General features: G+C 36.1%; 1 protein-coding gene across 2 annotated transcripts; it reads right to left on the reverse strand.

Annotated features, from left to right (window-relative positions):
• On the reverse strand, positions 1 to 27792 carry LOC114173054 (transformation/transcription domain-associated protein). 2 transcript variants are annotated; one of them, XM_028057258.1, is made up of 35 exons: positions 27370 to 27792; positions 25739 to 26454; positions 24597 to 24722; positions 24425 to 24510; positions 23673 to 23781; positions 22722 to 22817; positions 22173 to 22235; positions 22025 to 22084; positions 21708 to 21776; positions 19991 to 20072; positions 19252 to 19304; positions 19089 to 19154; positions 17780 to 19012; positions 16374 to 17366; positions 15957 to 16292; positions 14728 to 14983; positions 14408 to 14630; positions 13936 to 14323; positions 12732 to 12881; positions 12431 to 12652; positions 12096 to 12317; positions 9352 to 9999; positions 8324 to 8584; positions 7896 to 8243; positions 6888 to 7300; positions 6383 to 6812; positions 4536 to 5834; positions 3955 to 4224; positions 3577 to 3867; positions 3006 to 3494; positions 2113 to 2544; positions 1673 to 1951; positions 957 to 1505; positions 643 to 852; positions 1 to 414 (listed from the first exon to the last, which is right to left on the reverse strand). In XM_028057258.1, the coding sequence occupies exons 1-35, from the start codon at positions 27425 to 27427 to the stop codon at positions 295 to 297; spliced, it is 11646 nt and encodes a 3881-aa protein (XP_027913059.1). In that variant the 5' UTR covers positions 27428 to 27792; the 3' UTR covers positions 1 to 294. The 2 variants fall into 2 exon arrangements, with proteins under 2 accessions (XP_027913059.1, XP_027913060.1); XM_028057259.1 differs by having other exon boundaries at positions 16 to 414; positions 3955 to 4215.
• Between the last annotated feature and the right edge of the window lie 206 nt (positions 27793 to 27998).

Raw genomic sequence — 27998 nt, forward strand, 5'->3', positions numbered from 1 at the left:
TTAATTCTGAACACATTTTAAACAGTCATTTACTCAATGATTCACAGATGTATACAAATGTCTTCTACAAATCAATGACCACTTAATTATACATGTGGGTACCTCATCATGCTCCTGTAACTAATACTCTACTGTGTATAGCTCTAACCTATAGCAGAAGAAAAATGAGACCTAATATATAGTCATTTAACAATTGGATTCAACATAATAGCTATCACAGCTCTACAAATCTGGAATATGTACACATATTTACAGTGCTGTTACTTTTCAAGAAAAGAAGACTACCATCAGAACTTAAAACCAGGGATGCCACGTTGGATCCATCATGCACAAGTTCCTAGGGTTCAAGGCAGCTTCAACCAATTCAGTAACACCCCTCTGCACAGGTTGTGGTGGATCCATAACATTCTCCTCCTACATAAAAAAAAACGTAAATACTATAAATTAAAATAGCAGGCAGCATAAAATAACACTAAATAGGTAGAAACTTGGGATAGATATAGTTAAAAATTCTCAAAAAGTATTTTAAATACTACGTTCCAGAACATCAATTGTAGTGGAATTTCTAACTAAATTAAATGAAAGGAAAAGTAATTTCAGAACACTCAGAAGAGAACGCAATTTTGTTTAGTTGCTTGCTACCTCTTCAGAAAAATTTTGAGGAGCGATTCCCTTAACCCTCGTAATAACATGTTCCACATTTGTGATAACTTTTTGCTTGAAGTCAACTGGGCTCATGGTACCACCTGCAGCCATAGAGGCCATGGGCATCCCAAGGGGCCTTCTCCAAGACCAAGACAGTAGCTCATCGCGGAAAAACATAGCTAGATGATGCCACAGGTGCTGACTTTGCTGTAATACCAATAATTTAACAGATCAATTTGGAAGTATTGCATTGAAGTAACATCAAAATATTGAAGAGAATTCAAGTTTATGTATGAACGCTCAGTTCTTACCTTAGGTGAAGCCACAGCCTGCGCAGCTGCACACATTGAAGATACGATTAGGCCTTCCACGCCATGGGAGAAGAAGGCTTGCATATTCCTTGTCAGTCTAAATGGGACTGGTTCGTTAAACTCAATCAACCCATTTGCATCATATGCAGGATGAAAATCAGTTTGGAATATTTTTCCAGTGTTCTTTGCAAACAAAATCTTATTCGGAGACCTCCCACCAATTTGTAGCATAAAAGACATGAAACTTGAAAGGGCTAACTGGACGGCAAATTGCTTCTTGAAAGCCCAACTATGGTTGCCACTCGGTAGTGTTTTATACATATACTGTGAAAAAATGTTGTCATTAACAAGATTTTTCGTTATCTCATTATAGGCTTGCAGACGAAGATCAACAACAGCTTCTGGTGAGATTTGGCCGGAGATAGCTTGGTTCAACTGCTCCTTGAAATAGGTTATTGGAAGATCTGCCTCACGGTCATTCCTTGCACAATGATTCTCATAGACCTCAAGGAAAGTACTATACATCAAATCATCTTCCACCATGCGAACCTGTCCATACAAAAATTCATGTAAAATTAGAGGATACTTTAGGCAGGTAAAAGTTTCAATTGTTGTCTTGAGTTGATAGTCTTTCTTGGTTGCAATCAAGACCATGGTTCCATCAATCTAAAAATTAGTGAAAAGATACAATAATGAACTAGGAAAATTAATTTAACCTGAGACCAAACAGGAATAATTATGGGTGTGTGAATGCATATGTGACGGCGTCTTGATTCCTTGTGCTTCTCAAACATTTGGTTCATCACACGGAAAAGCTGCAATATGCGCTCATCACTTCTAGCATTGGGAGTCAAAGATGTCTGAACAATAAAATGACGTTGGGAGCCATCAGAACCAATTAGTGTCAAACGGCGAAAACTGCTACCATGCCTCCGCACAATTGGAATATCTGCCGCAACCCTATCCAACTTAACAGTATGATCTGGTGCAATTTCCTGGAACAGAATAAATAGGAATCAGTATGGGATGCACCAAACACTCCCCGGGGTAAACTCGGGGTTAGTTTAATGAAATATCAATTCTGTAATATATTGTAGTGCGACAAAAATTCAAACTTTGGCAACTTTTTGGAAATAAACAATTCAGAATCAGTTACCTGATCAGTGAAATATTGCCCTGGAACTTCAACATCAATGACATGGAAGTCCCGCAATACCTTGCTTTCTTCTTCCAGCTTTAATACTGCTGGAAACCGATCCTCAACATTGCTTTGAAGAACATTTTTCCAGTGTTTCAACCGCTCAGTCAATTGAGAGAGGGTAGATGGAAAAGTGGCAGTGCTTTCTGGATCAAGATCTCGTTCGAAATCCTGTTTGTACTCCCTCACAAAATCAACATGCTTATTCACAGCGTCAGCAGAAAAGCAAGCTCTACAAACACCAGAGAGTTCTTTCTTGAGAGACTGAGGAACTTCAGCGGTTGTAGCTGTTGGATATTTATAGCAGCGATGAAGCAAAGCATTAACCACTGCCAGAAGTCTCTCTTCAGGAAGAGTGACAAACCTTGAACCAATTTCAGTTAGCAAGATCTGTGAAATAAAGATTTTGTTATAATAATCCAAGTAACATCTAGTTTACGCAACATGTAATGCAGATTTTATTTTCAGATACAATGGCACAATTCACAACATAGTTGTATAAAAATCGTTTTAACTCCTGTGCTAGTTCAATCCACATAAACATGAAAGACGAGCTTCCAGGAAGTACCAAACAAGTAGACAATTTTGCTACAAATCCAAGTATATAAAAATTATCTACTGTCCTTTTTCATGTGGCTTTGTCCATGGTGTACTCCTTTATGTTTACTTTGCTACATTGATTAATAGCTCCATTCAATAAATGTGTATAATTATCTCATCGCTATTCCTAAGTGCTAGCAGCAATGGTTTTACGCATGCAACAGGAAGAAAGGGTGAATGAAGATGGTGAGGTTGAATAGCATAGACTTTAAACGAAGAAAAACAACTTAAAAAGTGTGGAAGATGATGACCTCGAGTTCACTAGCCAAATTAGCATGCTTGCCCCTAAGTGCCTCCATTATATCTTTTGCAGCATCAAAAGCACTCGCAGCTGAAGCCACAAAACCTAAAGCACCAGCAGCACGTCTTAAAGTGTTTTGACTACCTTCATTGAGGTTTGCAGAACCTTGCTGCAAAGGTTGGTCATTTCCATTGTGCATGTTGCTTTCTACACTTGTAGACCTTTCAGGTTCTTGCCCGTGTGAGTTTCCACCATCATGAGATCCAATTCCACTTGCAGGCTGGGAGCCTTGGTGAGCTTGAATATCAGATGGCAAGTTACTCCCTCCTGGACCCTGTACTCTTGCATTTCCATCAGCCAACCCACCAAGAGAACCAGTACTAGTACCAGAAACACTCTGTTGTGTTCTTTGTTGAGCCATTGCAATCCTACCAAGTTCAGATTTATTCGCCACATCACGTCGTTCCAGTAAGTATGTACGTAACCAATAATACAGAGCCTGAAATTCAGGAGAAGAAACTTGTAATAATTTAGGATCAACATAATGTGCAATAAACAAATGCAATTATGGAAACACTCACCTGAGGATACAACGTTGCAATCTTCATAAGAACAAGTTTACAGTGAGGAGCTTCGGTCCTCTGAAGAGAGAGTAAGAGCTGTGGAATCCAAGAGAGCCAAACCCAATGTGGTATTTGTTCATAGTACTTATCAAATGCCCTTCCAACAGGCTCATTAGAAGTATCAAAGCTAAGAAGATAAAGCACACGAGCAAGATGGCTTCTTGAATTGGACACACCAAATTTTATACCTTGCAAAAAGCAGCTGACAGCATATTCCAACCAAATCTCTTCATGAGTTTCTCTGTAAGCCTATTTGAAGTAGATGACAGACAGTACAAAACTTAGTTAATACTAGATCAGTCATAGAAAATAACGTGAAAAACAGATACTAATTACCATATCACAGTAGTCTCCCCAGCTTATCCATCCTTTAGGCAAGTTTTTGAAAAGACTAATGGCATTTGAATAAGCAACATTAGTAGACTCGGAATCATTCAATTTTAACAAGAAATCCCCTTTCAGACGGAAAATTTCAGCCTTATGCTTTGCAGGAAAATACTCTAGATTAGTGCTGTTGATCAGATTAATACCACTTGTAAGTTCTCCCTTACTTTCTAGGTATGCCTTTGCTTGTTCGGTAATCTTAACAAACGCTTCCTGTAAATACTTGACAAAGAGCATATCAGATAAAATCTACACAAGTTCTCAAATTTCAGAGTTCAATACAGTCAAATAAAACGTACTGTGAAAATAAAAAAAGGTATGTTAATGCTGTACATATATAATTATTAAGAACTCCTATTATGTACAAATAACATACAGATTAATAAAAAAAACTGAACTTGCCAGATGGTTTTTATGTCAAAATGATCAGAACAAAATGTAAAGCGACCCCCAATGGTTAGGCTCATAATTAAAAATGTACAGATAATGAAAAAAATCAGATAATCCTCACTACAGATGACCAGATATCCTACCTGCACTTCCATAGTTGAATGGCCGTATAATTTTTCAAGTATGGTGACACAGACATCAAAAAGGCCTTGCTTACGAGCAATGTGAGCAAGCCTGTTTACAGTCCAGGCTTTGTCACGGTAACCTAGATGATGAAGTGCTGAATTTGTGGCACCAAAATCTTTGAAAGCATCAATGACAGAGTTGTACATTTCATTCCTCCACTGAAGCAAATCATACCAAACAGACATATTATCCCATTCATTTGGGGTTCTAAGTCTCCATGTCTCAAGGATGTCCTTCAGATCAGCATAAAGGTTCCCTTGCACACCAACCACCGAATTTCCTGAGAGTTTATTTCCATTGGAAATATCTATTAGAATCCTAGCTGACTCTTGAACTTCAACTATTTGTTGGAATTGCTGCAGAAGAGGAATTCTGGAATGAACAGACATTTCAGGCAGCTGCCACCATTGTTCTAGAGCAAGATCAACAGCTTTACCTACCATATTCTCAGCATCCCCCACACCATTTGTATTTTTATCATGAAGAGCAAAGTATGCTTGAATTAGACGAAGCTTTGGAGTTTCTTCCACTTGAGCTTTGGGAATGACATGCTCCTTCATATATGTCCAGTCAGGCAATTTCCAAAGACTGTCAAGCAGAATTTCGTAATTCTCAACACTCTTACCAAAGTCTGCAAGTGCTTCCCATTGACTCAGTTGACTAGCACAGTATAACCACTGCTCTTCCCATAGACACATCTCAGCCTTAGGCACAGTGTTATTATATGTTCCTTGAGTTGCCTTCACCATGGCTTGATAGAAGAGACTTTGGGCACGATGCCAATAGCCATGCTGAACAAGAGAAAGGCCAGCCCGGGTTTCTGCAGTGACTGATCTCTTCTTCCACAGCCCACATCTCATATCCTCTTCATTGAGCAAACGATAGAGCTCAGCCAGAGACTCGGAGCATTTGGAATCATTAGGGAACAACATAACATGACTTTCCAACAAAGCTAGTGCAATGTGCCATGCATTATAAGTTTTTCCAATATATTTAATAAGCTCGCTTGGCATTCTGGGTTGAGGATGGCTCAACTGAAGCCCTTCTAATAGAGCTTGTACTACATTTGGTCTGTTGGCTTGCTGCTTCTTGTGGTAATCTTTAGACAAAAGATTAATCATTGGTTTTGCAAGTGTTACCTGTTCTTCTTTATGCAATGTAACCCAGACAATTGGAAATACCAGTACCCACAAATGGTATGCAACGTTAGCATCTGTGTGGGCTAGCTCTCTCAAGGGAATTAATAGATCAACCACCTGGAAGAAATTTTATCATTGTGTGAGATTATGAAGTATTTGCCAATAACTAGGCACATCAGATACTTACAAATTTACAATGTGTGACATAAAACAGTGATAGGTCTGTAGTCCTCAATTTGACAAATCCAAAGTATAAGGCCAAAAAAACTCTCAATCATTTTAACGTTTTTAACAAACACAAGAAGTTTTACACATAAGAAATACTGTGCCACTACCATATCATGAAACTTCATGATGCAATACAATAACCAGAGCAATAAAACTCTAAATGTACAACTTTAATTAAGAGAGTAAAGAAGTACTTAAGTGATTAAACATTCAGTATGTTAGTAGAAACAAGTTAGTTTATAAAGTTTATATAAGTATTACATGTAAACCTCTTTGGACAGCTAGTAAGTCTCTTTGTACAGATGTAGATTTATTAGTGAGCTACTTAGTACAGCTTTAAGTCTTTATATAGCAGTCAGTAAGCGATGCCTATATATACAGCTGTGAGTCCTCTTTCAGTTTTATAGTAGTACTTAAGCGATTAAACATTCAGTAACCTGGAGTTTGCTCATGCTGTTAAGAAACTGGGCATGCTTATGCACAAGGGTCTCCAGTGTTAGAGGAGCATCCTCGGATCCTTCAAGTACATCATTAACCTTATGTGGCATCCCACTCAATTCCATAATAGAACCTGAAACGAAAAGGGGTTGAACTCTGGCAGAATTTGGAGCTAGTGTAATAGGTTTATCCTCAACCAATATTGCCAGGAGAAGATCAAGGCCTTGCTTGAGCCAGAAGACATCACTCAAAGCCCCCCAGTCTTGAATTTGGATGATAAATTGAAGTCTGGTAAAAAGAGTTTTTCCAAGAGACTCGTGATAGAGAGAGAAAAATTTCATCCTAACTTCCGGATCTTTGGCTCGTAAACCAAGCATATATAACCTTTCCACCTTCTGAAAAATCTCTTGACGCAAAGGTAAAGGGTATCTGGAAATCATTTAAAAAAATAAGACAGAATACATTTCAAGCATAGCACAGATAAACTTAAGATGAATAACTTACTTATTTGAATCTGCACAAATCCCATATAGAAGTTCAAGATATTTCCTGTCCCACTCTTCTAGAGCAACTGGTGTGAAATTTTGCTTGTCAACTTGTGACAGCTTTTGAAGAAAAGAAACTATCTCCTTGGGGGTGAGAAAGGAACCTGGCGTGATTGGAGTTCCTTGTTTACAGAAGTCATCTTCAATCCACCCTTTAACCACATCAAGAATGCAAAGAAGTACACTAGCATCAATTGCTTTCTCCGAGAGTAAAGCATTCAATATTTGAGACACAGACCGCTTGCACTCAGAAACAATCATCACTCTATCAGTGATAAGTTTCAAAATTGATTTTACATTTGAAATAACTGCTCCAACATCAGCACCTTGACGAGAAGACGTGACTGCTGAATCTGGATCTGTTCTCTGACCCTTATAATGTATGAAAATTTATCAAAACATGAAACATAAAACCAGATCACACGAACTTCTAATAGATTTAAAAAACAAATAACGCAATCAACAAGACAAAATATATGTTAATCACACCAGAATGGTTGGATAGATTTGATTTAATACTAGAAAGAAGTCCAAACGACCTTTGTTTTATAACCATGTCTATAAAGCACCTTACCAAATAAAAATCAAGGCTGCAGAGTAGGTCTTGCTACATTACACCACGGAATTTAATTGTCAAGCAGCATATTAACAATATAAATAAATAAAACTTCAATGTATCCAAAAGAAAAATAGAGGAACTGACACAAACACAACTACTTCAATCTGGATAAAAATTAGCAAGTTTATAGTCATTATCATAAGCTTTTACCGAGTGAGGTTAAAAAAATTAGATAAAAAAAACAATTTAAATCATGCATGTGCAGACCGATTTATCATGATGCATATTTTCCCACTAAGTTCTAAGTATTGAGTTTGTTCTTACAATGATTTCTACTTTAATACAGAAATCCATTCTATACCTGAAACTTAATAGAATATTATTAATTCAAAAGGAAAACCAACATACTTGTCTTAAATGAGGCCCTGCTGCTGAACCCATATCTCGTTGCAGCCGTTGAAGAATGCGAACCAAAATTAAAGGATCAACAAAGTTCCTTTGTACCTCTGTCAAGGTTTTTATGACAAGCAATAAGAAACTAATTGAACTAGCATTATTATCATCACTCGCTGTTTGAGGAGCTGTGACAGTGGTAGCATGCTTCTGTATCAAATCATCAAGCTTCTGGTACAATAACTTAACATCTGCAGGTGTGGTAGTTGCTTCTTGAGGAAAAGCAACAAAAATCATCCTCAACAGTGAGCAAAAAGATTTGCCAGCATCTAACAGCTTATGCTTGAAACATGGTTCAAGAATCTGGAAGAAAAATACAATAAATATCAAAACTGAATCAGAGGAAATGAAACAAAAAAAAAACAATATAATGTTAGACCCACTTGAGAAATCTGATTAATGTTATTTCTTATGAACAAGTGAGGTTGTTTCTCTAACACTTTGTTCATAACATCCAAACCCTGTGCCAGTGCAGTGGATGGATCCTTTGCTTGAGATGGCTGTATACTGCTCAGAAGCTTTTCCAAATAATTAAATTTTACGTTAGCATTCGGCCACACCTCCAAAGCTTGTGAAAGTAGCTCCAGAGCTTGTTTGTACATGGCACTTGCCTCTTTGTCCTTTGGTTCTATGACCAGAGCAACCTAATCACACAAATAAGAGGTAATCATCAATAACATCCTTATTAAAAACAGAATGTTTTAAGAGTTGTTTCGAATGCATTGAGAATCTTTTCAACAAGCAAACCTATTTTGGCCTTGGAATGAAAGTACTCTGTGTCAATCACTTTCATTCATATACATACATGTCATTTCTGGACATCAAAGGACAGATGACTATGATTAAGAAGCACAAATATAACTCAGGTCACAAAAAATTTGGTAAAATTTTATTCAGTAGATGTCACAGTTATAGAGTAACATAAAATTAAACTAAACTACATAAATCTTTAATAAAAGGAGAGAATGTTGGAATAAATATTTTAAAAATGAGTAGAAGTCACAGTAAACATGATAAAATCTTAAAGCTATCTAATTATCATTGTATCCAAGTTGTAATGGCCTTAAATAAAGAAATAAAAGTAAATTATTAAAACTCAGCTGAAATTATTCAGTGTCTACACAACTTCATGGCGGGCAGGTACTACACTATGTACAATACACAGCCAGCTACAACTTAGAAGTGTCCGTGATTAGGCAAGAGAATATTGCAATATTAAGAAACTAATAAGTTATCCTTTGAACCTTTAATCCATAAAGATGATAATCATAAGGGAAAGCAACCACAATTTCAATATCACAACATCAAATATTGGAAAGTGTGTTTCCAAGATGTTAACTTATCTTGCATTGAATTAGCCAAATTGCATCATCACCATACAATAAGAAAGCAGGTTAGAAGTAAGCCTCACTCTGATAAGAAAGTTGATAATCATTTCCTCCATTGCAGCATTTGGTTTAAATTCTTCATCAGGTTGACTGCCAGATCCCGGGGTTTCAATGTTAGGTATTGATGAAGGACCACCAGGTGACATGACACACATGGATTGAAGGCCAGGTTCAGCTTTCACTCGCTTAGTTGCATCTTCAGGAAATGTAGACCCATCCACAGATCGCTTAGAATCAGCTGAGCTAGGATTAAAGACATCATTGATCTGGTTGGGTGCATCAGAATCGGTAACAACTTTCATCTCATTTTGTCTTTGCCTCTCCCAGTTAACAACTAATCCAGCAAGCTCAATGGCGAGTCTTCGGTTTTCTGCTGTGGTATTATAAGGCAATCCAAGCCGGCTAAGAGAATTCACCATCTGAGGAACAAACTGTGCTCTGCAGCTATAGAAGAGATCGGAATGCCGGACAATAAGTTGGAATATGTGAATAAGATTGGGAATTGAATGACCTTCTTCGACAAGGATTTTCTTGGTGTATCTTATCCATATGGGCATTCGAGAATCACCAAGGGGCAAACGTCGTGGCAGTGCTGGCATTAGAATGTCAAGAGCTTGCTTGACCAACATTTTATTTTCCGGTTGGCAAGTCCTGAGAAGTGCAACAAAAACCTGCAGTTGCAAATCAGAGTCAAGGTATGGATATAAACGTTATTTTTTTATTAATTACCATTTTAGTCCTATCATTTCTTTATTTCATTCAATTTGGTCTCAATATTTTGGTTGCTCCTAGGCCACTAGATCAATTAGTTTAAAGACATACACAGATTGGTGCAAATCAGGTGATGAGCATTCAAAACTCCAAAAATCTGCCATTCATGTAATTCACTCCAAATAAATTTTTGTTCTTGGTTGTATTCACTTTTGTAAAAAAATAATTCATTCTGCATGAGATCCTGTTGTTTCTTGAGTTCATTCTGCATGAGCTTTTATTGTTTATTGAATTCATTGTGCATGAGCTTCTTTTGTTTATTGATGTTAAGAAATAGATTTTAAGTCTAACTCAACTTCACAAAATCGGCTTGTAAGATGAGGTTTGCACCCTAATTATATATTATGAAATTGCCATATCTCTAGTTAATGTGGGATTTCCAACACCTCATCTTACAAGCTGGTTTTGTGGGATTGAGTTAAGCTTAAAATTCACTACTAACATGGTATTAAAAACATAGTTCAATTAGTTTAAAGACATACACAGATTGGTGCAAATCAGGTGATGAGCATTCAAAACTCCAAAAATCTGCCATTCATGTAATTCACTCCAAATAAATTTTTGTTCTTGGTTGTATTCACTTTTGTAAAAAAATAATTCATTCTGCATGAGATCCTGTTGTTTCTTGAGTTCATTCTGCATGAGCTTTTATTGTTTATTGAATTCATTGTGCATGAGCTTCTTTTGTTTATTGATGTTAAGAAATAGATTTTAAGTCTAACTCAACTCCACAAAATCGGCTTGTAAGATGAGGTTTGCACCCTAATTATATATTATGAAATTGCCATATCTCTAGTTAATGTGGGATTTCCAACACCTCATCTTACAAGCTGGTTTTGTGGGATTGAGTTAAGCTTAAAATTCACTACTAACATGGTATTAAAAACATAGTTAAAAAGCCTATCCTAGCGAGATTTTTCTTAGGCATATAGTTTCATCTGCGAGTTAGACTTAAAGTCCACTTTCTAATAATTGAATTCATTTTGCATGAGTTTATGTTGTTTAGCTTCACATGTAGCTTCTCAAGAAGTGAGCATAATTGGAGTTCTTCAGAGGTGATAAGTTAATATTAATTAAAGTATATCTCTAGAATAGAATCGTTAGTCTACTACTTGCTTACCATATTTATCATTGCATATGTTTAGGTTCACAAAGAGAAGGAATAGGCTGAAGCAAAGCACAGTGAATGTTGTTTTTGGGAGGTTAATTCAAGATTAGCTAACAAGTGAACAAGAAAACCAATTCGTATGATGATGAGTAGTTCATGGAAGAGGAAAACTTGGATTTGGATGAAAACTTGGTTCCTATCCAAGTTGAGGAGGACATGGAACTAGAAACGATGGAGTTGAAGGTTGCTATGATGTTATTGTATAAGGATTTGTGTTGTAACTAGGATATAATTGCTGTTTGGAAATAAGATGGAGCTATTGGTTTACTGTTTTGTAAACTAGGAAGGAGTTAGTGTTATGTAACTAGGATGGGGTGTTTACACCTATTGACTTCTGTTTTATGTTTATTGTATTGTTTTTATTTGTCATTTTGAATTTATGTTCAATTATCAGTTTTGAGTGAGATACAATGATCTTGTGCGTGCACATATGAATTTTATAAATTTTATAGTATCTTACAATCTGTCCTACAATTATTTACTATCCATACTTTCCTTTCTGATTCTGATTAAGATCTCGATTTTGACTACATTTGGTTGTAATAGACTCTTAGAGATGTTAATTAAATTGCATTGTAACAGCCTCACATCTATAACTAACTTTGCTACAGGAATCCTTTCAGCATCTCTACAAATAGGTGTTCCGTGCATGTAGAGACAATTATATTTTTCAGATCAATAATTCTCTCAATACGAATTCAAATCTGTCCCTCCGCTCTCTTGAACTTTTCACCACTTTCTTTCATTTACTTTCAGTTTCCCACCAGCTCACGTTTACAAGATACTTATATGAGTAAGGAACATTTAGAAGAAGTCAATGTTTCATACCTGGAGTATTATTTTTTCAGGGGCTTGATATGCCTCCAAGAAATGGCAAACATTCACAAATGCCCATTGTTTGCTGGCTGTGTCTTCTCGCTTAAGATGATTCCACCCAAACTTTATCAGTTCCTTCCTATGATGGACAAGATCATTCTGAAGATATTTAAGAAGCAAGGTGGCAAGCTGCAGTAGTTCTATTCTTAATGGCTCATCATACTCAGCAGAAACCTACAGAAAAGGGACACTATGCATTGTGAGACATCATACGTCTATGTCAAAAACTGAATCATGAAGATTTCAACAAAAGGCCAAATGAGAAATTAAAAATGATAAGGTCATACCTCCTCTGGAGGATCAAGAAGTTTATCAACAATTGTCTTTATAATACCAGGATCAACAACTTCCCAACTTTGACCATTTTGAAAGGCATGTGCAAGCATAGGAAGAATAAGCATTTGCATCACAGTAACCAAATGGTCGTGACCAAGTTGTTTTGATTGGAAAAGGCTGAGAAAATGCAGTAAAAGAGCCTTTTTCATGCCTGGAGGATAACCTTCTGCAACCTAAAAGTCACCAAAAAAATTCAAAATACATAAAGGAACCCAGATATTAACAGAAATTTCAAAACCGATTATCAAGTACCTCAATAATGTAAAACTCCTTCAAGAATGTGTAGTCAATCCGACTGTGAAATAAGAATATGGTAAGTATATCAAAGAGAACATTCACTTCGTTTTTGTCATGTCTCAAGTAATTAAGAAAGCATTTGACAAGCCATTTGCTTTCTTTAACCTGCGATACCATAATGACCATGAAAACAAGTTAACCAGCCACTTAAAAGACAAGTCAAATTAATGAATGTGCAGTTAAAAAACTATCTAAAAGAATAAAATGATAGATTAGACAAACCATGAGAAAAGAAAAACAAAATCAATCAAAAATCAGCCTCCGGCCAACTTTAAAATACCATGAATACTAATTTCACAACAGAAAACAAAGCAACAATACTAATAGTGATAATGTGAAAGGAGTAACGCATGCCGTATCCACATTAATTCTCTAATGGCATGTAGTTGTAGAACACAATAAAAAATGAAAGTGTAAATGTACGTAGCCTCAGATTGTTTGCAAGGAAAAATGAGCTTCAATATACTAAGTAGTAAGGCTAAAATGTTAGGTGATGACATTGCATTGGTGATGCTAAAACATAATTGGAGAGGGGTGGGAGATGAAACAAAAAGATATGCCACGAATCTATAAATATTCCTCATGAAGTCCAAAGTGAAGGTATCTAGAAAAAAACCAATATATCAATACAAACAATATGGTCAAGGCAGCAAACGTTTAATATGCAAAAGCTAATTCAACAGTAGACTGCAATGAAGTGGCAACTTCTCCAATATGCGTAAAACCATAAGGCAAAGCCGAGGGTTAATAAATGGCTTAAGAAAAAAAAAAATTGAAAGTTAGTGACTGAAACAGACAAGTTAATTGACGGAAAATAGCATCAAGAGGATGAGTTTTCAAGGATAAATATGACTAATCATTCCCTTTTCCAAACTGTTATGTTGTAAAATCAAATGGTACTGGCATGACCAGCATCTGCAATGCTGAATTGAAAATCCAGAGCCTATCCTCCTATTATTCTACACTATTACAATTAACTTAGGGCAAAATCTGATGAGATAAGAAGCAAAGAACAATAACACAATTAAAACTGCTAAATATCTTTACATGCCATGAAATTGAAATAGTTCATGCAATTGTTGAATAATAGAAACAAGAAATCATTAAAAAATCCACAATCAATAATGATGATACAACACTAAAAACATTTTATACTTACTTGCACTAGGTTAAGCTCCTGTTCCTTTTGCAAGCGGGATATTCTTGCAGGTGACTTCCAAACAAGTACCAATGTATCAAACACGCTACGGTTACTTTGTAACCAACCAGGGATTAATTTAACCAGTGTTTTTATAAGTGCTAGTCCCTGAAAGTAAGCATCAGATGTTGCACTGGGTGGAGGAGCAGGTGGATTAGAAGCATCACTTGACGGTGCAACACTTTCTTCACCTAATAAAGTAGTATGTGTACTTGTGGAAGCTGGAGTCATTGTCACATCAGATTTGGGAAGAAATTCAGAGAATGCACTTGCAAGTATCTTTTGTGGTGATTTTGCAAGTTCATCTCTTAATGGTTGGCCAGCTTCTGAACGAATTATATACATGAAACTAAATTTACAGTAAAAAAAAAAAACAACGTAAGCATCCAATCTTACGACGTATATAATTAAAGTTCTGCAATCTAAAACATACCGCCTGAAATACTTTGGTTCACTTAATCGAGCAAGAAAATAGTCAACTGCAAGGGAAGCATATCTATTTAAAAACTTTGTGAGTGGAAGGCGATATGGACTATTGATTTCGCTATATACTTGTCCTGGGGGTAGAGCTCCTTCCAAATCAATTGTCAATGTTACAAGTTCATCAAGGAACTTCGAGGCAGCGGGAGGAAGCAAATGAAAAAGCTCAATTATAGCTACAACAATAGAAAAGACATATCAGCACAAGTATGATCTGTTAGAAGTTGAATTAGATACACTTGCATTAAATAGGTTAAACCATAGATGTAAAACCTGCAGCAATCTTTGGTTCTTCACCAGCCTTCCACGACTTCTGACTTTGTGCCAACTTCTCAGGCTCTAACCACCTCTTGAGATGCTCTAGAAGTTTTCCACCCAAAGTAACATTAAACCAGTTCGATAACAGTTCAAGCAGGCGAGCAAGACCAAGCAGAAGAGGCATACTAAGGTTTTTTGTGTGTGCTAAATTCACCAATATAGGCCTAAGGCTGCTTTGTAGAAGTTCTTTGGGCATCCTTTGATTAATAACCTAGGTAAACAGGGTGACAAAGATGTAAATGAGGTTCAAAAATGATTCTGTGCTAATACTAATAGCATGCAAAACTAAATCAAATATTCACACAGATGTTTCCAATAATTCTCAGTCACATGGAACCTTAGGCTTGACAATCCTAGTTCTTATGTAATGCCAATGATTTAAAAAGTGTAGTCTTGCACCATTGAATAAAAAAAGTAATACAACTTTCTGCAAATGATATGGCATTTTAAGCTGACTTTTCTGAAGATTAAAAAAGTTTTTTTTCAAATATTAACGTGTTGCTATCCGTATGGAAGTGTTGGCAAGTTTGCAAGTTGTTTAGAAGTGTCAGATTAATTAGAAGGATTTCAAAAGTGTCAACAAGTGTGGGGTAGGTGTTGATGTCAGAAAAATGTCTGAAACTGCGACCTTCACACAGCAGCTGCCTCTGCGCTTCATATGTTGAGCCCCTAACCAACGTAAGGAGGAGGAAGGCAGGAATGTGGATGAATGGATAAGGGAAAGAAGAGAAACATCAGATTTGTAAAAGGTGAGTTATCTATTCCTAGAATTGGCAAAAGAAAATCTCTTTAATTCTGGTGAATCTTAATGATCTATGATCCCATAGATTCATGAGAATAAGGAAAATAGGGAATAGACAAAAATTCTTAAATTCTCACCATAATTTGTACTTTTTAGCTTGTGTACTGGTGTTGCATAAATTATTTAACTTGAATTGAAAATATTCAGTATAGCATTCGTCCAGGGATTCATTATCCAATTATAGCATTTTGGGGTATGGCTGCTCCACTATATGGGGTTGATAATTATGATTGACATAAATGATCATGGATCATATGCATGAAGAGTTCAAATATTCTATCAAATTACAGGTGTTGACATATCAATAGGGATATATTTGTACATGTGTTACAATCAAGCAAATGAAGAAGTGTAAGTTATATATCATAAAAGTTAACTGTACCTGCCGCAGACCCTCTTTTGCAACAACAACAATTTCTGGAGTTCGACAGGTTAAAGACTTGAAAAACATTGAAATAATCTTGGCACGCAACTCAGAGTGGTTTTGAGTTTTAAAATCAGCCCATGCCATTGTTGTACAAAGAAGCTCAATGCAAGCAGTACGAAGTTTAGTCAATGATGTCATCACTTTAGGGTTGATAAACTTAGCAACCCAGGCATTGTCATCAGATTCTGCTATTTGCAAGGCTTCTTGCAGGAAGTTAACTAACTCCGGTGTCAACTTGAGAAGAGGTGGCCTCAATGCTAGACAGAAATTCAATGCTGTAACTGTTCCAACCTACACAAGATATAATAAACTAGTAAAAAGATAAAAGCTAAAGAAAGATCAAATAAACCACCATCAGCAAAAAACATGTACCTGTTGATCAACAGTCTTCAACTTGAGTGATCGCACAATAAGAGGCTGGAGAAAAGGCTGATATAGTGGCTCTAGTAATTCTGACACCTCACTACCAGTCCTGCTAGCTAAAAGTGCCAGGCATGATTGTACATTCTTTCTCACAGTGATAGATGCATTCTGGTTGAATAGTTCTTGAGCAAGAAAATCAACAACCCCTTGAAAACTCTGCTTTCGTGCCTCACTGTTAGCTTCATCAACATTATTTACCACTCGAAGAACTTGAGTAAGCACTTGACTTGTCTCTTCCTGCTCCTTGCTAGCATATATGGGAAGCTTTTTAAGAACATATATTAGACCACGCACAATTCTTACTTGAAAAAGGCAAAGAGTCTCAACGGTGACCTTTCCAACCAAAGCACCAAGTCCCATGACGCCACCCATTTGAGCTTGCCATGTAAGCCCATAGCAACAGTGCAGAAGACGAGGCAATAGTTGTTCAAATACAGGTACACGAACACTAGGGGGTGGAGAATATACAGGATTCATTGATGGACTAGAGACGATCATAGGTGTACCTGGCCCTCTGGACATTATGAAATCGGTATGTTTTGAACGAGCAAGAAATACAAGTGTTTCCGCAAACACATTTAAAGCCCCAAGAGCAGCTTTGGCATGAAGCCTGTTTTCATCTGCCAGTACTTCAACTAAAGCATCCAAGAATATTAGGGGGTCCAGCTCCTTCAAATTTGAACAAGCATTGCTTTTTAGCCTAGAACCAACATGAACGTTATTTGAGAGTGATGAACCCCCAAGTGCTGCTACTGATACATTGCTGGATGAAGAATCGATGTGAAATATTACTGCAAAATGGCGACATATATTGACAACAAAATCATCGGTGGGATCTGTGAGATCTGTCTCACCATTGGCAGCAATGACAGTCATCAAAAGAATTTTAAAAACAGACTTCTCAGCCATAAGTTGGGTCTTTGTCTTTACACCTAAGTCAGCCTGAAAATGAAGTGTCATATTTTTGCTGACATCATATGCCACAGTATAGACCCACCTAACTTATACAAGTACTCAGTAAAATATTGGAAAGGATAAAAGACCAATTACATATTATTGCAGAAACATTATACTACATATAGACCCATCTAATTTATGTAAGTACTCTCGGTATATATTGGGAAAGATAAGAGACCAATTTAAGTACACAGTACCTAAAGGAAACCACATAAGTATAATGTGATGGAGAAAAAAAAAAAACAAAAGCAATCAACAGTAGCAGAGTTTTTATAATTTAATTAGACCATCATGTAAGAGAGGAATACAGTAAACTGAGTTATTTAGTCACACAAATCTATCAAAAGTGTCAGCACATATTTTTACACAATATTAAGTGTACTTAATAACAAACTAACCTTGACATCCATTAACTCAGACCTCCGCGATGTTTGATCAACTGTAGAAACTAACAATGCGGATAGTTGCTTCGACGTAGATCCATCATCAGCAACACTTCCAGGCAAATTGAGCTGAGATGACAGGCACACCCGAAGAAATTTTAGAGCTTGCTTCCGATAGAAAGCATCCATGCCACAATTTTTGTTCATTACAGCTTCCACAGCAAGATTTATGCATCGATCAAGTGGCACCAAGAATGGAGTTGCAGGCTCAAATGTCAAAATCAGGCGAAGCCCATGCTCAGGATTCTCCTTACATTCAAGTGCAAGAGGCTCTTTGAGAAATCGTCTGTTTCGGCCTCCTAATTTGCCAAGAAGCTGCAATGCTTTTGCACCCCAGGGATAGGGAGCTGGTCTTAAGTGAGACCACAAGGCAAGAATCACCTCCGACATAACACTAGCCATAATGGGTTCAAGAAAATCAGGATTTAAACTATCAACCCAAAACTCAAGGGTTCTTAAACCAAGACTCACTAATTCATCACTTCCCTTGAGACATAATACCAAAGGCTTCATAAGACGAGAAAGGTACGGTAAAAGAGAGCTTAAACGTGCGGGTAAGGTCAAGCAGAGCTCCAATAAAAGATCTCTCATGTCTTCTGCAGTTGGCCCTTCCAACATAGCAAGCAGCATATTGAGGCAGGGCTGCAACATGGGCACCAAGTCACGGAGCAAAAGTTCATATTTGCACCCTGAAAGTGCCTTGAACATTGTACGAAGCAACTGCATGTAGCCAAGAGGTTTTTCTACTTCAGTAGCATTTTTCATGCAAAATTCCATTATAACAGGAGCATGAGGCTGCAAAATCCGTTCAAAATCAGCTGGGGCTTTGGTAACAGCACCAAATATAAATCGAAAGAGATGCAAAACCAATTTTGCAGCAGGTGAATCTGGTTGCTTCAAGGCATCAAGTTTGCCGCTCACAAGAAAATTAACAAGCACATCTGCAAATGGCCGGTACACTTTTGGGGCTGATAGAAGGGTAGAGAATATATGGACAAGTTGATTATTGGAGATCATGCAATCAAAAAGCTCGGGCATACACAGAGAGAACATATCCATCAGATCTCGAGGTTCCATGATGGCCAAAATTTGTGAGAAGAGATGCATCATTTCCCTCTCCTCATCCTTCTCCTTGAAAAGAGCTAAGCAATGAACACCACTTTTTAAAACACCAGAAGCTTTGCATACCTACACAAGAACCTTAAGTCAACTTTGCCATTAAACCTAAAAACACATATGTTTAAGTTAAGCCTATCTACAGTACCTCATCTTCTCTCATGCCCCTTAATGCTTGAGGCGGTGATAGATTGGAAGATGGTGAGACAAGAGTCTGTAATGATCCATGGAAAGGGAAAATTCATATTTGAGAAATAATACATGTGTTAAGTGACGGGAAAAAATCCACAAGCAGAAATTATTTTCATTACCTGAGGCCTAGGGGAATGTGCATGGGTGATGCTCCATATTATGGTCTTCATTCCTGAAAGTTGCAAAAAAAGTATTAAAAGTGTAAACATATAATAAAAATGCATACGTTTATCAGACATAAAATAAGGTGTCAAAAGCAATAGTAGGGTTGACAACAGACCAAATTCAATCAGTAAATCTGACAAAAACCAATCCAAACTAGAGAAACACAGGTTCATTTGAATATTCAAATTAAAATGGATCAAAAAGAGCTTGACAGGACCGACAACCAAATTGGGTAGAAGATCATTCAATTTCATCCAATGAAGGCGCAATCTTAGTTTTATTTTTTCTATTTTATTTGGATTTATTATTAATGGTTATAAAAATTAAGATATATATATATATATATATATATATATATATATGTGTGTGTGTGTGTATGTGTGTGTACGTCACGGGCATGTGTGTATAACACCGAATTTTATCACTGTTTATTTTCTATAATATTTCATTTTAATAACTAGAACATAATAAATAAATAGAATAAAAGAGTATATATGACAATCCAACGACTTGATCAGATTCCAACCATTTAATCAAGTTGATTTAGGTCAGATAAGTTGAAAAAATTCAACAGCAAAGATCTAATCCATCCCAGTTACAATTAAACACATTGGAATTCATTTTGTCAATCCTCATTCAGCCCAAACCATGATCACCCTTATGTGCAACAGAAGGTTTAAGGATACAAATTACCCATCACTAAGGTTTTTATCAAATGTTTGCAATCATTTACTTCCTTCGAATGCTCTACAGGAACCTGCAAAGCCAAAACTGCCTGCAAAAAAAAAGGACAAAATCACACAGAGCCAAAGACATATGTTGATCTAACCATCATTAAAAACAACATCAATAGTAGTAGTATTTCAACTCAACATATATTAATCAAACCGTAACTAAAACAATTATGTATTGTCATTTCACAAGAGAAAAGCTGGAGTCTAGATACAGCACTACAAGATTTGTAAACTCCAATGAACAATTGCTTGACATATTCACCAAATCTCTAAGAGGACAGATAATCAATTATACAACCCATATGTTCCACAAAAGCCTGTGGATAACAGACCAGTTTGCAGGCGCAATAATAGAAAAAATCAACAGCAATGGAGGACCAAATCTATTTGAGGAAGTCAAATCTCATACACAATAAGTTTTAACAATTAATAAACAACACCATACATATCAACAGAGGCAACAACAGTACAAAGAAATGGCAGGAGTCATGTGATGTCAGAGACAGTGGTGGAAGGCAACAGCAAAGGGAGGCAATAGCACTAGTGAGGTCATGGCATGAGGGAGGTAAGAGATAGTAGCATGAGGAGCAATGCGAGAGAGAAGCAATGGTTCCATGGCCATGGCACAAGGGAAGAAAGGCAGTTGCATCATGGTCGTGGGTGCATACATGTGTTGTCACAGTCTGAGTCACACACAGAGGAATAAGATGAGAGTGAGGTGAGATTTGTAATGAGGGAGTTAGGTAGGATAGGTTTTACGAAATTAGGGAAAATAGTAAGTTTGCAGACTGTGGGTTTCCGAACTGGACTCAATATTTAATGATCATAAATATGTTTCAAAATTGGGCCCATTATTCACAAGGTTCAGGGGGCTCGACGGACTCGGTAGTCAGTAGTAATTCTAACATCAATTGTTCATGCAATACAACAATAGCATGTGCTCATGTACCAAAATGTTCAACTTACTGTCAGAATGTCTCTAATCAATTAGAAAAAATAACCTCATTCCCAATTGAGAAAATAACCAAACATGTGTTCACTTCCTCCTAGTTTCACATTATGATTTATTGACTTCTCCATCCTCCCCACTTCCCTATATGTTTAGACCACATGCACAATTGTTGTATAACATAAAAGAGTTTTGTGATCCCAAGATGGAGAATATCTATAGAAGTAACAGTAAAGAAGGTTCATTAAATTGAAAATATTCCAATAGGAGACCAAAAATAAAATCTTTAGCACAAAATTGAGGATTTACTTGTATGATACAAGCAGCCAACCCCGCCTAGCATGAAAAAATGGAAATGCTTAATTGATGTTGTTTGTAAAATATCCCCCAAGATTAGAGATCTGAGGGTATATTCTAAGCATCATGTCCTCAGCTCTTACAAACAAGAATGAGCTCTTCATTTAAATCCCCAATATTCACTTATAATTGAAAAAAAAGAATAAGAAGTCTCTCCTTTATTTCAAAAGTAATTCAAGACGGATAACATTTAACCATCAAAATTTATTTCCTTTCTCTACAAGTGAGTAATATTTCTTTGTTTATTTCCAAAAAAATGCAAACATAGCTCAAAACAATGCAAATCATGACCATTCCAAATGTGAAGATAAACATCTTAGTACCATTATATAGCCTGAAACAAAATCACAAACAGAACTTTTTTGATAACCTGCACAGGTAGTTCAAGCTTTGATCTCAAGGTAGCTCGATCCTTTCCTTCCTCACCTTCCTCCAAAAGCTATAAAAAAATAGCAGCAAATCATATTACTAAAAGATTATGAAGATATGCAGTAACAATTACCCACAGATTCAAATTAAGAAAAGTAAAATGCAATTAACTGTAAACATTGTGAGGCAAATTAGAGATTACTGATCAACCACCTGAGCAAAAGGGCTCAAGTGGTAACCCAACTCATTATAATTATGCACAATTATAATGAGGCAATAGTTAGACATGACATGGAATCATAAATTGACTCAAGTAACCTGGGGAATCGTCCGTTTGAAAGTACTGAATTTCCCAACAAAAGCATCCAGAATGCGGCCCTACAAAACAACACAATTAACGTCAATGCGATAAGTGAATGAAGTACAATACAAAATTGCAAATTGTAGCAAGTATCAAGCAGCAGACCAATAGAATCCTTGCTTCATCTGTTGATTGCTGATCAACCCCTTTCTCAAAAATTGGTTCCACCTATACCAAATATAAAGAAAAGAAGATTTCAAGAATTTAATCGGATAGAAAATCCTAATTTTGAGCAAAGGAGAAGACAGAAATAGAGATCAAAATTTGTATGTCATGTTAGAAGTAATGATGGATAAATAATAACTTTAAGAGAAAAACACTCTAGAAGCAAGCATACGAAGGTATTATATAAGAAGAAATTACAAGATATAGAAAAAAATAAATAGTCCAGAGAGTAGAATAAAAAAAACATGGCGAAAAATAAAAATGATAATACAACCAAACACCAAGACTACATGAGAAACAGTTAGTCAGGCCCTGAACTCCTAAGTTAAAGAAGGCAGCACCCTATGTTTTAATAGTTCAATATAAACATCACACCTAATAGTAGTACTTCTACAAAAGCCCTTGGATCTAATAGTAGATCAAGACAGAAATTGGAAAATCAAACCAGAGAATAAAATTAACTATATTATTAAGAGAAAGGATAAGCACCAGGTTCAACATCAAGCGAGCACAAGTGGTGTGGATGCTCAGTGATAAAGAAGCATCATGCATATTACTTGAGAATAAGTAAATAATTCGCGACAGCTGCAACCATAGAGAATTCAAATTAGCAAAAGATCATGTCTAGCAGAAACCTAGTCAGTTAAAAATATTTGCAGAAACAATTTCTCACAAATTCTATAGACTATAAAAATAATAGAACAATCATTTATATGTAGTTCAGAAGTATTCCGTGTAAATTAGGGAACAAATGTATAAAAAATAACTATGTATTGAACTCCAAGGAGACACGGCTTTTCATTATAGAACCCCAGAAATCCACCTGCTTGTTTTCTTTTGTTTAAAATTAAATGTAGAAACCTTCTTTGTATTTTTAAACTAATTGATATTCCTTTCTTGTTTTTCCCTAAATTAATTGTTAATTATTCCCACTATTGGAGTGTACATCCCTTTCTTAGTGAAACATTAGCTATATATGAGGAGAAATTTAATTAAAGAGTAGAATAAAGGAAAATTGGACCAACAGATGTTATGATCAAAAATGAAACTCAAACTCAAATCCTAAACCCTATAAAGAAAAAACAATTCAACAAGGCCAGGCTTTGAATCTTTCTCAATATCCAACAGAGACCCCCATTGAAATAGCCATTACCTAACCATCACAAAAACGCTCATAACACTACTTTATTCCATTCAAAACAATAAAACATTATCCGTGAAAACATTCATCCTGTCCAATTAAACGCAACAAATTCACATTCACTACACAGAAGCAAAAAACCTTCTCTATTTTATTCTTCATAAAAACACATAAATGTTCCAAATTCTCCACATTATATTGGCTTGCTGAATTACTCCTCCCTTCTATACTGCTGGTCAACTTTAATTTTTAGTTTCCAACATATGTTCAGTTGAATAACGTGGAAGAAAATATCATACCTGTGATAAGGAAAGATCTTGCCGAACATGATGTACAATCTCTGCCAAAAGACTATAAGCCAAGGGTCTCAATGTCTCAAAGCATGCCCTTCCAGTCCCAACTAGAACCCTAAAAGTTTGAATTATCTACAACATTAGAGAACATTCAACAGAGTTCTATAGATGTTCAGATTAATCCTGACACATGATGTACTTCCTAGTTCCCTCTAAAAATATTCTACTTCCTGACAAACATGGATTTATCCATTTAGACCCTCTCCCCATAACACAAAAGTTATACTTTGATCTAGGATCTCAAACATCTAATATTGGAAACACAAATTAAGAACTATTATCTGAGAGGCTACAGGAACATGGATAATAAACTACACAAATTATGACTCTCAATACAATTGACAGATAACTATCTGATGCAAGTACAGCTTATACAGTTTAATCCTTATTTACTCAACAAATACACAAGTGTATTTCCAGAAAAATTTAAGACCATCTAGTTTGTACTTTGACTTCCTCAAAAAGGAAAACAGAATCATCAAAAGGTTCTCTGGATAAATATGTAATTTGACAGGATAATAATGACATTAGTTTTTAAGTCACATTTAAGCTAATATAGTAGGCATAACTTAACAGCCACTCGACACTTAAAAGTTATTTATATTTCATGTAAAATAGTACTGACAGGAGTCCCCTATTTGGACTCCATCTAAAGTGTATCTGCATCAAGATCTCAGAATAGGTCATCATCATGTTACCTTTCTTCCAGTAGAGTATCTATAAGAGGAAATAAACCTCTCCTGAAATCTGTTCCAAGGACATGTTTCAGAGATATCAATAGCTCCTGCATCCAACATTTTTGTCTTTAAATCAATGAAACAGAGAAATAAAAAATAAAAAATAAAAAAACAAGAGTAACATCAGTATCACCTTTCTAATGGATACAGAATCAGAGCATGTTACAAGCAAATTTACAATGCTTTTACATATACTTTCTTCATGTGGCCTTATATAATCAGCATAGCTCTTCAATAAATAAGTTAAAAAGGAAACCGTCTGCAATAACAAAAAAATAAACTAGTGAGTGTATAATTATATTACATCAGGAGAAGGATTAGTCAATGAACGTGGCTTTTCATTCTCAATTGTTCACCCCAAAATAACTATGATAAAATAGAATATATATATATATATATATATATATATATATATATATATATATACACACACACACACACACATACATACATATATACACACCCACAGGTGAACCAAATGCCAAAATTAACCATCCTCAAGGTGTGTCTTTCACCTCACTTTTTCTCATAATCACTATTGTTGAAAATCTTAAAGGACTTCCAAAATTAACAAGGGACAAAAGAGATGCAAAAGGTAATAGCAGCAAAATTATGAGTAAAAGAATTTTCTTCAATAACTTCACTTGCCTAACTTGTAAATAATAAAATTTAACTATTCTGCAGATTAAAATTGAGAGGGTACCAAAAAAAGGATGACACAACAGCTAGATATTTAAGGAAACAACTGTGGTTATTTCATTTGAAAATGTAGTCTTTAGAGTTTGTCATACATGTTCTACCATGCCTTCAATAAATGGAAATATTTGAGGTCATTGTTTTCTGATGCAATTAATATGTTTTCACTGATAACTACAAAAATGACACATTGTTTTAGTTTAGAAGGAAATGACAAAAAAAAGGGTTGTCTTCACCATTTCATTCCCAGGAGTTTGTAAAACACGGAACACGGTGAAAACAAGGTGGCACTTTTTTAATTATTAGTGAAAAAAAAAAATTAAAGCAGAGAGCAAGTAAAACACCAGCTTTACTTCCCTACGATTGCCAATTTATGCCATGTTATGTGATAGGTGTTGAAAATTCAAAATCCAAAAGTAGTTGGTGACGGTCATCACATATCTCATAAGCTATACTGAAATATGTTGTGCTATTCCTCTAAGTACTACAAATACTAAAATTTCAACTTACTAATATAATTATTAATAAAATCTAGGGAAAAAAATTTACCCAGCCTTCATTATTACCATAAACACCTACCTTAACCTGCGCACCCTTGAGCTCAATGAAATGAGTTTTCAAATGAGGAGGAACCCTTTCTGGGCCAGGAACTGATATAGCAGCAACCATCAATGGCAATAATTGAGGAATATTGGCTTGCACAAGACGACTGTATAATTGAAACAGAAACATCACCACCAGCGGACTCTCCGTAACTATCTTGAATGAGCGTGTACTTGGATTAAGCTGTGAACCAGTTGCAGTGGTGGTGTTTATACCTTGATCAGATAGTGAAGTCTCCATGGGCTTGACATCTTCCCCAGTCATTGCCATGTTATCAAAGAAATGGCTAACAGTCAGTTTAAAATTTTGGTAAATCTTGCAGACAAAGTCCAGAAACGGCTGGACCTCATTCTCTAGAGTTGGCCTAAAGTTCCTCAAAAGGTCAAAGATTATACGAATACAAATTAGGCCATTCTCCTCATTATCAGTGGTAAGCACTTGCATAGCAACCTTCAAGAGGTCCTGAACAAAGGGGCGGAGAACTTCACTGTGTGGAAGTCTATTCAATATCTCAACTACAATATTCCGAAGCTTGTGCTCTGGATTGTCCACAAACTGTGGCTTCGTAATTTGTAGCAGTATCGCCGAGAATGCCCTGAAGTAGCACTTCAGAAAATTCAAGTACTCAGCTGTGTGCGCAATCTCTAGACTGTCCCTAACCTCCATCACCATCTGCAGCCTCGATGGAATAGCTGTTTTCAACCAGGAAAAAACATTTTTTAAGAAAAAGAAAGGGCTAAATGTCAAAACTACAATAATCTGGAAGCACTTAAATCCCAATAAACACAGGTATAGTTGAATCCATTTCCTACTGCAAAAGAACGTGAAAGTAAGCACCAAATGCCAACAACAAAAACTGAGAGGGCTTAATTGCCAGTACAACAGGCATATTGGAATGCATTTTCCTATAGCAGCAGAAAATGAAAATAAGTGCAACATGTCAAGACAAGAAAAAATGGATGTATTTAAAGGCCAGTACAACACAGGCATAGTTGAATTGAATCCATTTTCCTACTGCAAGAAAATACGAAAAGAAGTGTCAAATATCAAATCGATGACAACAGAAAACAATTAGATGCCAATACAACAGAGGCGTGAGGCATGGTTGAATCCCTTCCTACTGCAAGAGAACATCATAAGCTCCAGATGCCAAAACGACAAAAACTGAAAGTCCTTAAAGGCCAAAATATGAAATATGGCACAGACATAGTCGAATCTTTTTTCCTACTGCAAGAGAATATGAAAATAAGCACCAAATGACAAAACAAAAAAACTGAAGGCATTTAACTGCCAATAAAAGAAAACGGCTCAGTCCAATCCATTTTGGTACTGTAGAAGGGAAAATGAACTCCAAATATCAGAAGAGAAAATTGAAAGCACTTAAATTACGATACAACACATGCATGCTCGAATACATTTCCCTACTGCAAGAAAACATGAAAATAAGAAGAAATAAAACCACAGTCGAAAACAGAGAGTGAAAGCATCCAGTGTCTAAGTTTCCGCCATCACGTAACTTTCTTTTTTCATTTCAATCCGCAATCAAACAGTAAATATAGCACACAAAATGATAAATAATGATTGTTGCAGCAAGAGAGAAAGCATACGGATGTCGGGCTCCACGAGGTGACGAGAATGTTGTTCGAAATTCTGAACAGGGCTCATTTTGGTACTGTAGAAGGGAGAGGGAAATAAGAAAAGATTTGAACCCTAGTTCAATTTTGCGAGAGAGAAACGAGTCTAAGACGCGTATGCTACGATTCTATCTCTAGGGTTCAATGAAGTAACGCTAATCCAAAGGTTCTGCCAGCAACCTAGAGCAGACCCCTCACTCTTGCAATTGGGAGAGAGTGATTTTAAACAAAACTGAGGGGAATTGAAGGAGTTAAAGAAAGAAGAATTTGCAGTAACTATGAGTTAGAGAGTTTAGAATTTGTTGTTAGGGCTTAAGAAGCAGCATTGAGGAACAGTATTTCCCTCCTCTTTCCAGTGTCGTGTTCTCGTCCTTCTACGGGACTCGACTCGGCACCACCGGGAATTGCACTTACTCGACGGGCTAGAGCTTTCGTTTTATAAAAGTGTCATTTACAATTTTACCCTTTGAAAAAATTTTTTTTTAACTTATGTATAATGTCATCAATTTTATATTTTGCAAATTTTATTAATGAATTTTATTTTGATATATCTTATTATTTTAATATTACAATTGTACATTTGGTTGTTAGATCACTGATGA

This window comes from Vigna unguiculata, chromosome 2 (genome assembly GCF_004118075.2).
Source record: "Vigna unguiculata cultivar IT97K-499-35 chromosome 2, ASM411807v1, whole genome shotgun sequence".
Classification (NCBI taxonomy): Eukaryota; Viridiplantae; Streptophyta; class Magnoliopsida; order Fabales; family Fabaceae; genus Vigna; species Vigna unguiculata.

What these genes read in the sequence shown, in the direction of transcription:
- LOC114173054 (XM_028057258.1), bottom strand. Translation starts at nt 27,427, where the DNA reads ATGAGCCCTGTTCAGAATTTCGAACAACATTCTCGTCACCTCGTGGAG. An exon ending in CAGGGCCTCATTTAAGACAA is followed by an intron (nt 7,301 to 7,895) that starts GTATGTTGGTTT and finishes ATACATTATAAG; the next exon opens with GGTCAGAGAACAGATCCAGA. An exon ending in ACAGCATGAGCAAACTCCAG is followed by an intron (nt 5,835 to 6,382) that starts GTTACTGAATGT and finishes AATTTCTTCCAG; the next exon opens with GTGGTTGATCTATTAATTCC.